The sequence below is a fragment of the Felis catus genome, chromosome C1 (assembly GCF_018350175.1).
Source record: "Felis catus isolate Fca126 chromosome C1, F.catus_Fca126_mat1.0, whole genome shotgun sequence".
NCBI lineage: Eukaryota > Metazoa > Chordata > Mammalia > Carnivora > Felidae > Felis > Felis catus.
In genome coordinates, this window is record NC_058375.1 from 62,818,766 (window position 1) to 62,833,997 (window position 15,232).

General features: G+C 36.8%; 1 protein-coding gene across 10 annotated transcripts in view; it reads right to left on the reverse strand.

Moving 5' to 3' along the window:
- SLC44A5 (solute carrier family 44 member 5) overlaps positions 1-15,232 on the reverse strand; it is a 374,661-nt gene that overhangs the window by 43,012 nt on the left and 316,417 nt on the right. For all 10 annotated transcript variants that reach the window (XM_023258835.2, XM_045036030.1, XM_045036031.1 and 7 more), the window contains 5 exons: positions 12,734-12,818; positions 5,984-6,112; positions 5,091-5,151; positions 1,709-1,832; positions 211-294 (listed from right to left, as the gene is read on the reverse strand). In XM_023258835.2, coding sequence (XP_023114603.1) covers positions 211-294; positions 1,709-1,832; positions 5,091-5,151; positions 5,984-6,112; positions 12,734-12,818 — 483 coding nt within the window. The remainder of the gene's footprint in view (positions 1-210; positions 295-1,708; positions 1,833-5,090; positions 5,152-5,983; positions 6,113-12,733; positions 12,819-15,232) is intronic.

Below are 15,232 nucleotides of genomic sequence, written 5' to 3' on the forward strand. Positions count from 1 at the left end.
GTTCAAATTTATATTCTTATAACCTTTGTAACACTGGGTATATTTCCAGATATCTTTGCCCCATCTTCATCCTATGTGAAAAAGAAAATGGCAGGAACTAAGATTTGAGTCAACCTTTTATTCACAAATATGGATGGGGAATTTGAAGAAAGAGTTCTACAAGGACAAAACCAGACTGGGGCTGGAGAAGAAACCAATGTTTTCACTTACAGGAGAATCCAATACCAAGTTGTTGCATAGTCTTCAAATATTTTCATTCCAATTGTCCTTGCATCAAGTATTTTATTGACACGGCTGAATTCAAAGAAGGAAAAGATCAATTATTTTTTGATCACCACTAAACAGAAATGTTCATGTTATGATAAAAAGGGTTTTGCAAGCTGCTGTTCAAAACATTTTTATAAATCATTTATCAAAAGTCACTCTTTCCCCAGCCACAACAATATGTGAGATGTCATTTTGGTAGACTACAAAGGTGGCTATAGCTACACACACAGAGAATGTGACATTCAAGAATGGTGAACAGATCCTTTTCAATGTATATGACATGTCCTCAATATTGCAGAAACCTCACTATATATAAGAAATGAATTTAAATAAGATTAGCCTTTAACTTACAAAATCCATAGAGTCAAGAATAAACATCATCCTTAATTCCCTTTTCTAATCCTCTGACAGCTGTGCAGCAGGAAGGCACCATGGGGCACATCCAGAAAAGTCCACAAATCATTAGTGTCTGGTTTCATCAGTTATCAAAGAGGATGCACTTAATTACAACCTGTTGCCCCTTTGCCCATGTGCCCCAGTTACAACACCCCTCCTTCCCCTAAGGTAACCACAATCCTGACTTTTATGATAATAATTCCCTAGTTTTCATTTTAGTCTTAACACTTATATAGGCATCACAGTATAATTTAATTTAGTTGTGCTTATTTTTAAATTTTTCTATCAATGGAACTGTACTTGTACTATTATTTTGTGGTTTCTTTCACAAAGCTTTATATTTGTGAAATCCATCCATGTTGCTATGACATTTTAAATATGTAGGACCTGCACTATTCTACTTGGACTACTAAAGTCTTTCAAGAAACAGAAATATATTTTTGGAATATCTTTATTTTTCACTTTTAACTCAACAACTGAGCTATGCAGTGATACTCTGTGTGTTTGTGCACACATGTGAATGGATGCACGCAGGGAATTATATTCCCCAATAACCTGAAACATCATGATACGTACAGCAAGGGAAACAGTAAATTGACTTCACTGTAGTTAGTACGTAGAAATTGATATGGTTCTGAAACAGCCTTTCCAAAGACCCTCTTCCCTTTACAACATCTGGCAGTTTTATTACTTCAGTCATTTTTTTAAATAGTGATTTTAAAAGCATGTTTTTTTTATTGTGTTGATTCAACAAATAATGTTAAGGACTTCCAATATGCTTACTGAGGTTTCATTTCTATACCTGTTAATAATGAAAGATTTAACCATTTTGAAAAACATCATTCCTCTTTCTAATTCTCTTTGGTTTCTCTTTTACCTGCTTTTCTTAATGAATATACACCAATTTCTCCAATCCACAGTGACATGTATATTTCATAATAATACATAATTCTTCCTTTCTAACATTTAACCTAATGGAAGCTTCAGTCTTGTGCACGGTAACAGAATGCATCCAAACTGAAAATAAGAATGTAAACAAACATACTTTGCAGCTGCCCTGAGTTCTATAGCATTTCTTGTCTTTCCACTTCCATCTTCAAATGTCGTCTTATTTCCTACTGTCAGAGTGCCATTTTTAGTAGAGAAGTCAGGGAAACATCTCTGGAGAACTGTAAAAAAAGTAAAATTATGGTAATCGCTTTTCTACGTCTTCCTATGTGATGCTCTCCTTTTCTTAAGCTTTCTTTTACAATCAAATTTTTGCTGGATAATGTATAAATTGCTCAACATAGGTAATCGCCCATTACTTGATGATCAGGAAGGCCTTTTGATGGTTCTAAGACTGATATAGATAGAAAATTTGATCACAATCAGAAGCTACACTCTAAACTTGTTGATTATTTTGCACATGGTACATTCATCAAGCAGCCAATAAGTAAGATGCACAGCACAGGTTTTAAAAGAGTAATATTGATAATGTATCTAACATTGTAAAAGCATTTTAATAAAAAAGCCTTCATAGGGGCGCCTGGGTGGCTCAGTTGGTTAAGCGTCCGACTTCAGCCAGGTCACGATCTCGCGGTCCGTGAGTTCAAGCCCCGCGTCGGGCTCTGGGCTGATGGCTCAGAGCCTGGAGCCTGCTTCCGATTCTGTGTCTCCCTCTCTCTCTGCCCCTCCCCTGTTCATGCTCTGTCTCTCTCTATCTCAAAAATAAATAAACGTTAAAAAAAATTTTTAAAAAGCCTTCATTTACTTGTATGACTAAATTTACTTTTTCTTATTAAAAAGATTCTAGATATTCCTTGAGTGAAACTTTGAAAACTGGAGATTCGTGAGCAGTTCCTTAAGAAAGAAGAACAAGTTCAAACTTTAGGCTATTAAGACAACTGAATTTTTATTTGTGAGGTCTTAATAATTTGTCTCCCTTCCAGCTTTCTCATTCACAGGGTTTTTGGAGGAGCTGGAAATAGAAAATCTAAAGCTATCAAAATGGTCCCCACACAAAGCGTGGACTGTCACCACAATTTCTGAGAAGTTACCTCACTGTTAAATCTTCTATGCACTTATTTTGATTAAATAGAATCCTTGTTTCTTTACATATCTGTATTCCTAAAAATATTTCAAAACCCCAATTTTAAATGAGGAGGGAAGAGAAATCAGAAATGGATCATTATTATATTTTTTGGTACAAGAAGCATCACAGATTTGCATGGGTTTGCAGGCAGTTTAAACTTGAAAATATTAAAGCAGTTGATGTAGGGAAAAAAGAAATAGGTGTTTCCCAAGCCTTTCCTGACATTTCTGGCTTAAAATGATCTCTTGTCTACCCACACCCACCTTCTGTAGCATTTAAAACATGGCCCATTGCTTCAGTATCCTCCACATCTCTCTCTGGTTCTTCCCTGGCAAATTTGACATAGTAGCCTCCACCAGCTGCCTCTACTCCCTCTCAATCCAATCACATTCTTCCCCCATCATTACAAGGAAACTGGCCTCCCAGTGATCCCAATGGTCTCCTAATTGCCAAAACCTCCACATATCTTTTAGTCTTCATCTTGCTTGAACCCATTATCTAGTACAGTGCTTGGTACATAATGGAACTCAGCACTATTTGCTATTGAATTAACTTTTCTGTCTTTGACATGGTAGGCAACTCCTGCCTTTTGAAATGCTCTTCCTTTGGCTTACATTCCCAGATTCTCTCCTGTCCTCCCTTCAGCCTTTCTGTATTTTCTTCCCCTCTCCACTCCTTAAAGATGACTGTTTCTACCTACAAAGTCCCCTAAACTTTTTCTGGGCAATTTCATCCAGTCGGTTAGTTTCAATCACTAAATCTGCTCATTTTATATTTGGAAAGTAGAGAAAATATGAAGGAAGATACAAAACAAGACATAGTCCTACTACCCACAATGAACTCTATTAACATTTTAGATGTATTTCCTTCCTGTTTTTCTTCTACTTGAAATTTTTTCGAGAGTCATAACCATAAAATAAATTCAGCGCTTTCCCTGGTTTCTTTCTTTTAATATTACTTATTTTCTTTTATAACCTCTTAAATGAGTAAATTTTATTAGGTGCATACTATTCCATTAAGTACTATACTTAGTCCCTTATTGAGGGAATACAAATTGATTGAAATGTTTACCATAATGTCTCCTTTACTATACTGTGAGGGACTATGCTTTATTCACTTTTGAATCCCCAGTATATAGTTTATATTGTGTGATTTAACCAATCTGTACTTGTAAGGGCAGGGATGTTTTATACTTTCATATCCATTTTATCTTCAATGACTAATGATTCATTTTTACCTTTTTGTAACATTGTTCTTGGCTGCCGACACTTGTTGCTCGGGGGCTTCCTGGCAAAATGTAGTTGCTTGCAAGACCTTGCTTCAGAGTCCTCAATGACCCAAAGAAAAGGGATGGGGGGCATGCAAGACATTGTGTTTGATGGGAGCTACTTCGATGGCACCTGACTTTCTACTCCAATAGAGAAGGATACCTTTCTACTTCAATAGAAAAAAAGAAGAAAGAAGAGAGGAATGCCCATAGTTTTGCCACCTCCAAAACACTTACTATTTTGGCATATTTCTTTGCGATCTTTTTCTTTGAATAGTTTTTTGTTGTTGTTGTTTATTTTAATTATATATGCTTGTCATTATAATGCATATAAAATTTTATTTAACATTATAGTATACATACAACACTTATATTTAATAATTCTGAAATATTCCATTTAATGAATACATCATAATTTATTTAAGTACATTCTTGTTCTTGGATATCAGAGTGTTTTATTCTTTTTTTTTTTTTATTTTTGTTTCTTCCAGATAACATTGTGCCGGATATCTTTATGTAAAAATATTCTTCTTTGTAGTTAGGATTATATTTGTTAGAAATGAAAATTAGTGATTATTTCATTTTTTAAAAAAATTAGATAAATTTTATATAAACTTTAAATAAAATGTATAAATATTAAAAATATAAAATATTGATTCATTTAGGAGATACATAAACATTTTAAATTTCAAATTATATGACAAGTGTATGTCCCACTTTCAGTCCTGAGGCAACTTCTGAACAAATTCTTAGGCTGATTTCAGACACGAGTGTGCAAGATTACATCCTTGTCTGCTTACATGTACTCACAGAACACCAAATAATCAATCTTATTAGGCTTTTAAAATCAATCTTCAATCTTTTTTTGTGTATGTTGACATAGCAAAATCCCAAAACTAACAGAGCTCCAATGGAAATATCCCTGGCTGGAGTGCCGATGGGCTTTAGCTTTGGCTTCTTCCTAATTAACTCTGGGACACTAAGCCAGTCATACAACTATTCTTGGTTTCAATAGTGAAATAAGGGAACTGAATTAAATAACTGTTTGGTAGATTATGAGTTCGAAGGTAAGTAAAAACCACTTACATGGTTTACTTGGAAAAATCGCTATTGGACAATCATCATCCAGTAAAACTTGTGTGAGAGTCTAAAATGGAAGGGAGAGTATGTTAGCATTTCAAAGGGTATGTAATGACAACTTTTACTGTCAGTATAAAAACTGTGTCCTTTAAAAATTTAACTCCATAATTATCTCATTATTCCAAACTACTCTCCTAATAAGAGGGATTTTAGGATTGTCACACACCCATACTTTTTTTTGACAAACACTCTTAAATTTCCTAACTGTAATTCAAATCAATAATAAAACCAGACCCACTGAAACCAAGGCACATCTTTGAAAGCATGTATCTACGTCTTGGTCACATTCTGAATCTCTAAGTCTTGGATTTTGTTTCTGGAAAAACAGTATCTTCTCTAATTAAGAAGACATTAATACCATTTAACATAATAAGGCTTTAGAATTCCTTTATAAGTCTCAAATCTAGATAAGGTTTGAGGGTTCTTTTTAATGAATAATTATCAAATTGGGTTTGAAAGTAAAATGCTACTTGTTACTAAGTAGCCATGGATCTTCATCACCACATTAATGAAATGGTGACGTTAATAAAATGAAATGACATTAACTCCTAGATCTTCACAGCATACACTTCATTCAAGTAGAGAATTTGTTGGTTTCGGGGAATAAAGCTAACTTACCAGACTTAACGAGTCTTTCCTAACACCCCAAATCTACAAAATGATATACTATAAATGGTGTATGTATGTTTGTATGTACATGTGCATTTGTGTTTTAATGGAACAGTACCTAAGCATTTCTTAGAAGATTTGGGAGCCTGTCCATTACAAATGCTCATGTTACACTTGAGATAGAAACAAAAGTTAAATTCTTCTCTAGCTTTAAGCTTAAACACACATACCTTTGCAGGCTTAACAAAAGTGGACTTGCAGAACTGGCTGTAGTACGTCCAATAGTTTTTGTTTGTTCTGTATGTAAATTGTATTTCCATGTAGGTTAAAAATTTTTCTGGGCACTTGGAGACACAGATCTATGAAGAAAAGGAACACAGTGGTGGGTGGGAACTGAACTGAGTTAAGCAAATCAAGGAAATATCCATAAGGTTAGATTTCTAAGTTATTCACCACTATAAAGAAACTTAGAAACTTAAATCAATTTTCTAATTTATGTAAAAAATAAAATGTCATGCACTAGTTATCACTGTGTACTCCTTGCCCTTTAGTAATGATCTGTGTTAAACAAATCAGATGTTGTACAATGATGGAACTGTTTTTAACTTCTGATTTTGAGATAATTATAGATCTACTTGCAGCTGTGAAAAATAATGTATTCCACATACCTTTCACCCAGTTTCACCCAATGGTAGTAACTTGCACAATTACAGAGCAATATCACAACCAGGAAATTGATACTGTTACATCCACTAACCTTTAGATTTCACCAGTTTTACGCACGCTCGTGTGTGTGTGTGTGTGTGTGTGTGTGTGTGAGCATACAGTTCTATGCAATTTTATCATGTGTAGGTTAATGTCACCACTACCACAAGACAGTAATGGACTTTTAATAAATATTTTCTTATTAGTCTCTCAGTTAGTAGATAAGAGTATAATGCAAGATTAATTTTGCCTATGTAGTTTATGCATTTTCAGGGTTAGAATCTTGCTTCCTTTCCTACATATAGATAAAATAATGATTAAAAATGCTCCAGATATGGATAACTTATTCCACTAATTACTATCAGTGACAGTGAATTATCAACAACAGTTCTCAAAATAGGAGTATTTATTACCATAAGAAACCAACAAAATTAGGGCTATGTGGCAGGCAATCATTATCATAGTCATTTAACCAACACTGTCAACTGTGGACAGAGAGGTTACCAATGCAATCATTTTACATTAATGAACTTAGTTAGGGGGCCTATTAATGCCAAACTAGATCACTGTGTTAGTAGTCCACAGAGCTGATGCGGAATGACTGAAATCCAATTAGAAACTCCAGAGAGAAAGCAGAATCCAAGAAGATGCAGTCTGTTGACTTTGTTTTTGCTTGTAGTTAAAACAAAAAACAAAAACAAAAACAAAAAACAACGATCCTATTAACCATGAAAGTTGCGGTCCTCGTTCCCTCCTCCATCTCCAGTTGCTCCTCATGAAAGCCTTCTCAGCTCCGACTTGCTCCATCTCCCTGCTGTGCTTTGGTAACCTGACTGGCCAGATTCTAGCTCAATCCACTGCTACTGAGCTGACACCTCTTTCCTATCTGCTGGGTCATGTTTCTAGTGTCTACAAAAATTTTTGGTGTCAGGCCCACAGCTAAGGTAGGAGGTGAATAACTAAATGGATACCTCAAATCCCACAGTTAATAATGTTTTGTAGTAGCAGCAGTCTAAATCTCTTCTAGACGTTCTGACAAGGCAAAACAACCTGTCTCTACATTCATGTCTCTGTATGCATTTTGTCAGTTTCTCATACATACATAGCCTCTCTGTCTCTCTCACACACACACTCACACAGTTCTAGATGAAATACTGAAGTTTCACAGGTATCTTTCTACAAAAGGCAAAGAACCGTTTAGGGACATTCAAAGCATCCAGCATGCTCATATCTTTTAGAACAAGGCTAAGCTTATTATCAATGCAAATGTCAAAATTTCATTCTGATTGGAGCTGAGCTGAACAAACTGTTAACAAATTGGGAGATACTTTACAGACATTTAGACTTTGACAGTTATAGGACTTGGAAAGGTAACTTCACTAGTTCCCCCATTGGGTACATTTAAATGGATTTTTAAAATGAACACTGAAAGTACTAATGCTTTCACAGGCCTAAATGACAGTAGGAACTACTGAGTTGGGACCATGGTGAGTTCTGTATTATGTAGTATACATACATACAATGTATACTACATATTAAAAATGCTGTGTATGCAACATATACAAGAAAATAATTAAAATGGCAAAATGTAGTTTGTTAAAGAGAATCACATCAAATTTCATCCCAGACACAAATGAGCTGTTAAAAACAATACAGTTACTGCTTTTTACTCTCCCAATCTATCAGACCAATTTTTTCACTTCAAATAGGGTGCTGATTAGTAGCAATCAACATATAATTAGCTAAAAATGAAGGTCACATTGAGGTCGGGTATCCTAATTGATCATAGTCTGTCCTTTAAATGCTTGCAAAACATGTCTGGACCATGCTGGCAGTTAACAAAAAACATAATGCATAAAAATATGGCTTGGGTCAGTAGATACACTAATGTCTGGCAGACTAAAAGCAAGTCTCCATTATTGGCAGCTAAAATATATCCTGACTCAATTCTGATTCTTTGGGTAATCACAAAGAGGCACTTTAAATGTAGTTCTTCATCATTATTTTTATATCTTCAATTCATATAGGTTTAATATTCTAATGCAAATAAGAATTTGGTGAGTAGAAGAGAGTTATACTGATGGTTAAAGCACTGCATTTACTATGAAAAAAGCATGATCTAGTAAATAATTTATAGTGTACTTAAATATAAATAACATACACACGAGTACATAAAAAACCATAATGTATAGGATATTTTTGTATGTATGTTTCCTCATGGAAATGATGGATGTGTATAATAGAAAATTTCCTAGACTGGGAGTAGAAAGATATTAACTAATTCATTCATTTATTGCTTCAACAAATACTTATTGATCACCTACTCTGAGCCTGTTCTAGGCACTGGGGACACAGCAGTGAACAAAATATAAATATACTTGCCCTTAAGCTGTTTACCTTCTAGTACAGGGAAGATGATAACAACAAATAAGTAAAATTGTTTGTTATAAGATGATAATAAGTGCTATGGAGACAAATAAAGCCAGAAAGGAAGTTAGGGGATAAAAAGCAGCTGAGTGGGATTCCAGTTTTAAATGGAAATTCAAGGGGGCACCTGGGTGGCTCAGCCGGTTTAAGTGTCTGACTCTTGGACTTTTGTTTTCAGCTTCGGTCATAATCTCATGGTTCATAAGATCAAGTCCCATGTCAGGCTCTGCACTGACAGCACAGAACCTTATTGGGATTCTCTCTCTCCCTCTATGCCCCTTCCCTGCTCATGCTTTGTCTTTCTCAAAATAAATAAATAAACTAAAAGTAAATAAATGGGTAGTCAAGGAAAGCCTTGCTAAAAGAGTAACATGTGAGTCTTGAAGAATAGTGATCAAGCCATAGTCATTTGGAGAAAGAGTACTCTAGGCAGGGAGAACAGCAAAGTCTAAGGCTCTGAGGCAGGAGCATTCCTGGATCCTTCAGAGACAACATACTAGCTGTATGACCCGAGTGTAGTGAGCAGAGGGATAGTAACAGCATATGTAGTCAGAGAGTTGGACAGAGAGTGAAGGGTCCTGTAAGGCCATTGTTAAGACTTTGCTGTTAATCTCAGTAACTTGAGAAGCTATGGGGACGAGGACTGAACAAAGGAGAGATATAAATGTGACATATTTAATAGGATCACATTGGCTTCTGGGTAGAAAAGACACTGTAAGGGGTTGAAAGTGGGGTAGGGATAGAGGCAGAGAGACCAGTCAGGAGGTCATAGCACTAATCTAAAGAGATAATGGTTCTCTGAAAAAAGGAAGAGATAGTAAAAAGTAATTTGGTCCAGGGTATATTTTGAATGGAGACCAGAAGAATTAGCTGACTGTTCACACATGAGTGTAAGAGGAAAAGAGAAAATCAAGGATGATACCATGGTATTTGGGGGTGGCCTTAACTGAAACAGCGACGATTGTTGGGATTGGAGAAAAAATTTAAGGATGAAGTCAGAGATTAGGAATTGAGTTTGGACATATTAAATTTGAGATGTCAACTAAATATCCATGTAGAGACATTGCACAGGTGATTGCATATGAGGATCAGGAGTTCAGAGAGCAGACTTTTCTGGACATGTAAACTAGCAAGGGCAGCACGCAGATGATGTTAAAAACAAAGAATTGGTGAATGAGATCACCGAGGGAGTAAATGTAGATTTTCAAAATGGCCAAGTTTTGTGATAGGAGAGAACTCCAATGTTTATACGATGTTGGAAAGATGAAGAAAAACCAACAAAGGAGACTAACAAGGAATAGCCAGAGAGTTGGGAGGAAACAAAGAAGAATAATGTGCCCTGGAAGCCAAGTCAGGAAAATGTTTGAAGGAGGAGGGCTTGAATAAACAATGCTGTTTGATCAAATGCATGTGGAATGAGAATTAGCCATTAGTTTAATAATATGGAGGTCAATGGTATCATTTGGAGGCAGTTAGAGTAGGAGTAAAAGCCTGAATGAGAATGAGAAGAGAGGATTTAGACACACTGAATATAGACTACTCTTTTGAAGACTTGCAAAAAAAGAGGTACAGAGATATGGAGCAGTATCTGGAAGGGGGTGTGGGATCAAGGAGAAAATTTTTTGAGATAGAAGGAATAACAGCATGTTCGTATATTGATGGAGATGATTTAGTAGAGAAGGAACAATGGTAATAAAAAAAACCCACAAAATTTCTGCAATGAAGTGCTTGAGTATGTGAAAGCAGGTGAGATATAATGCATAAATGGATAGGCTGACTTTAGGAGGGCAGGCAGTTCATACACAGTGAGACAAAGAAAAGCAGAACAAATATATGAACATAAATGACACTTGATAGGCAAGAGGATGTTACTGCAGGAGCTTTTAAAAGTTGTCTTCTGAATGCCTGTACTTTTTCAGTGAAGTAGGAAGCAAAGTCAGAGGCTGACAAGGAGATTGGGCAGGAGTTCTTAGGCATCTGAGGTAAGAAGAGAAGGTATGGAAATGTTTTCTAGAAGAGAAGACTAGAAAACAGATAAGGGGTCTGTAGTGTCGTTGTGAGACAGCACTGAGGGACACTGAGGTTAGTAGTTCTGAGTCTAAAGGACAGTTATGTGTATTTTCTCCAAGAACTCACAGCGGCCTGAGTTCAGGCATAGAATAATAGGCAGAGAGCCACATTTAGGTAGGGATGAAGTTCTGCCAGGAAAGAACAGCTAAGTGGGAGGGGGGCACAGAAATTGAGGGTTTTTATAAGGGAGTGAATTTAAAGAGGGACCTTGAAATCTAAGTCAGACAAAGAAAGAAATGAAAACATGAGGGAACTGAGGGATGCTGTGAAGAGGTTAGCATTAGGGGTTTGTAGGTCCTGGTGGGTTACAATTATTGGAGTTGGAATGTGAGAGGAATTGAGGTGGTCAGACAGTAGGATGTCTGAAATTGATATTACAACGGTGGCAAGTACTGGTACTGACATGGTCAAGGATTTGGCCTTGGGAGTGGGTGGCTATGGTAGAAAACAAAGTCTTGTGGTAGAGGTAGTCACAGAACTAAGATGTCAATATCTCAAGTTGGCTTTAGTCTCAGTGGTAAATAAGAGATCAAAAGTCTGAGAGAGACATGAGGAAGAAAGAAAGCAAACAGATTTACTAACTAGATCAGGGAAGATCTTTGGCAATGGTTTACTGGCACATGGAGCAAAGCAGCAGCAAATAGGTTAAAAGCCTATTATGTTTTTGAGGCAGTTGTGCTGCTACAGAATTCATGAGCTAACCTGAAAAGGCCTTTGACTATTAAAATAATCTTTGAGTTGCTGAATTTACACAACATGAAGGGAGCTTTAGAGCTCTATGCATCCCCCCCCCCCCCGCCCCACAGATATCTCCAATGCTCAGTAGTGATGTGGTCTGAAGCTAGCAGATAGGAAATAACCCCACAGTTGGTTGAGTAAAGGACTTATAGGATGAAATGGAAAATATAATCCAGGTCAAATAAAGCACCATTCTCCAGTGCCATGCACTACAGACCACTATGTGTTTATCACCCTTCCCTTTCTGAATGGGGTTTGTATTCTAATTATCCTAGTCCCATTCCCCATTGTTCATTTAGTGGAAAGACCTGATAGACAATGTATCACCCATAGATCCTGAACTCTGGGTTAAAGACAGTACTACATGGGACACTGGGTTGTCTCCCTTGGAAAGAAGAAAGGTATTCTGGAAGACAGATGGACAGACTATGGAAGACACAACTAAATGCCCACTGAAGTCTGTGCCTCACCCCCTAACTGCATTACTTTAGTCCTTCTTTCTTGCATACAGGTGTGAACATATAAAACTAATATATATGTTGTATGAGTAGAATTTCAGTGTGTGACACTTCTAATCCAAGGCTTTTAAGAGCAGAGATGCTTTATTCATCTTCTATTTCCTTCTGGCAGGTTACAGATGATGAGAAGGACTTAAGACAGAGCCACCAGATGAAAGAAGCCTAGAGAAGAGTTGCCTACTGACCATAAACACTAGCCTTAAACTGTTATATGATTAACAATAAACTTTATTGTGTTAAGTCACTGAAAAACTTGAGTTTATTAGTTATAGTAGCTAGCTTTTCTCTTCCTAATACTGGTCTGGAAAAAAATACCACTTCTGGGGGTAGGTGGTTGGACAAAATCAAAGAGGTTCCTTAGCGATGCTACATTTTGATTTTATATGAGTAAACACAAGCTCATCCTTAGGTCTTCCCACCTTCCATAAATTCATAAATCCATAAATTAACCACACACACACACACAGAATTCAAATGGAATTCAGGTGGAATTTCTAACATTCAAGGTATTTTTTGTCTTACCTGTGTGGTAGGGCACTGTAGGTTTATCACCACGGAGGGACTGGTACAGCTGAATAAGTTAAAGTAAAACAATATGGTCTTGTTCCTGTTAAGAAAACAACATAAAATAATCGTTTTAGTGACTGTGGAATGTGCCATATCATTTCAGATCCTAAATACTTTTAATATAATGACATTTAAAAATTGGCTTCATTTTCTCTAGGCAGCTACAATATAGTTCCCAACTCCCCTTTAAACTGCCTAACATTTAAAGCTCCTTTTTGTAATAGTAAAAAGTTAAAATAATCAAACTGTGCATTAATAGCAGATTGATTAAATAAAGAATTCTACGTCCACAAAGGAGATTACATTGTCATTGAACATAAAGTTGAGGGGTGCCTGGGTGGCTCAGTCAGTCAAGCCAAATTTTGATTTTGGCTCAAGTCATGATCTTACAGTTCATGGTTTCAAGCCCTGTGTCAGGCTCTGAGCCTGCTTGGGATCCTCTCTCCCCCTCTCCCTCCCTCTCCCTCTCCCTCCCTCTCCCTCCCTCTCCCCCCTTTCCCTCCCTCTTCCCCTCTCTCTTCCCTCCTCCCTGGCTTGCATGTCTCCCCCCTTCAAAATAAATAAATAAACTTAAAAAAAAAGAAAATAATGTTGAAGAAAATGTTTAATGGATAAATTCACAATACATTAATTTTAGGAAGCAGGTTACTCTGCCATTTGGCAATTCATGGTTCTCTTTTGAATCTCAATTTCATCTGTATAATTAGGATAATACCAGCCCTACCTACTTCACAGAAGTGTTGAAAGGAGATAAAATAATATATTGTGGACTCATGACAAGTGGTTGTCCAACTTTAGTATGTATCTCTAAATCTTGGGAGTATTTGTTGGAAATTGTGATTCCTGACCCCTTCTCTACCTTTGAGAGCCCAAATATTAGCATAAGAGGCCTAGGAATTCACATTTTTTTCCTTTTTCTCACCAGCAGATTCAGACACAGGTGGTCTATAAGCCATACCTTGAGAGAACACAGCCCTAAACATTCAATGTCCCGAACACCTTGTCAGGTCCCCAATTAATTAATTAATGTGACTACATGCATAGCAGAAAATGTATAACAGAGTGTTGAGTAATACTTTTCCTACTGACTCAGAATCACCAAATAGGACCCAAAGGTAAGAATAAAGAAAGCTCTCCACAAAAATTTCTGGCTAGACTCCTGCATCACTTCTACAGTCTTCCTGCCCTGGTCTATGTAAGCAAAAAGGTGGGGGTAGGGAAGTAGACTAGAGATAGTTGTATTGGTAAGACAATGATCACAATTTAGAGGATTTTCCATCTCCTCCTCATTGAAGTTGTGAATTGTTTTTTTCCCAATTCCAAATTACAGAGGGCTCTGAGAATCACTCATAAAGACTGAGGGTACCTGTAGGAAGAGCAGATCAGCATGTCATTTTCCAACTCTATACCTCTTCTGTGGCTGACTTATTCATCAGTCTTCTGTGCCCATTTTGGGAATGAGAAATGAGACCCAACGAAACCACAAGAGGGTTAAAAAAAAAAAGCCAATGGGGGCTGCATTGAAGCAGCCTATTATAGGAGGATATGGAATCAAGTAAATGGGCTTGCACCTCCCTGGTGATACCTCATCTGCCATCAAGAGAGAGGAGGTGAGTCACCAGGGATAGAGCTGAAAGGGTTTGGATACAGGCAAGCCAAAGCTGATCTCTCAAATGAAAGGACTATTTAGTAAGGATTTTCCCAGAGAATGTCCCCTTGTATACCATGAGAGAGCCAATTTTTGGATGCTTCCCCTAAAGAGGGTGTTGATGGCTAGTTAATTATGTTTTAGCTGTAGTAGCAACAAACACATAGCACTAGGGCAGTGGCCAGACACTCCTTCTCCTTCCAGCCCTCACAACACAAAGAAAGAACTAGAACCAGAAGAGAGGGAAAAAAAGGAAGATAGCAAACCAAGTCCTCTCTTCCTTTCTCAGTTCCCTTGCGGGGTTCAAACTTGAACTAGGGGATTGGAAAAAATGAGATTCAAATACTAAACTGGACTACACTGAACTCTATAACAATAGTAAGGGCCTGGAAAGATATGTCAAAGAAGAAAGACTTGAAAGAACTTTGTTAAGGGCAGTGATGGGGGAAAAATAAACCAATTTCATGTTTGTAATCCTATCAAGTTCAGATGACTCAAGAATATGGCCATAAATTTATACATAGTATTCACAAGACTACTTCATGATTCCCTAAGAGCCAGCTTTGCTCTTTCAGCACTCAAACAACCCTACCACCCACAGTCTTGTGGTACATGTGATTCAAATTTGTACCTAAGCAAATGAATCAATTATTGCAGGTCATGGATCACTGGATTTCCATGGAAGTAGTTAAAACTATGAATTGTAAATCACTAGGTGTCACGTGTCTCCCATAGGTAAAATTGATTTATAAACTGCAAAATGCTACATAAACTCAAGTTATTCACCAGATTATGCTATTGTCAAG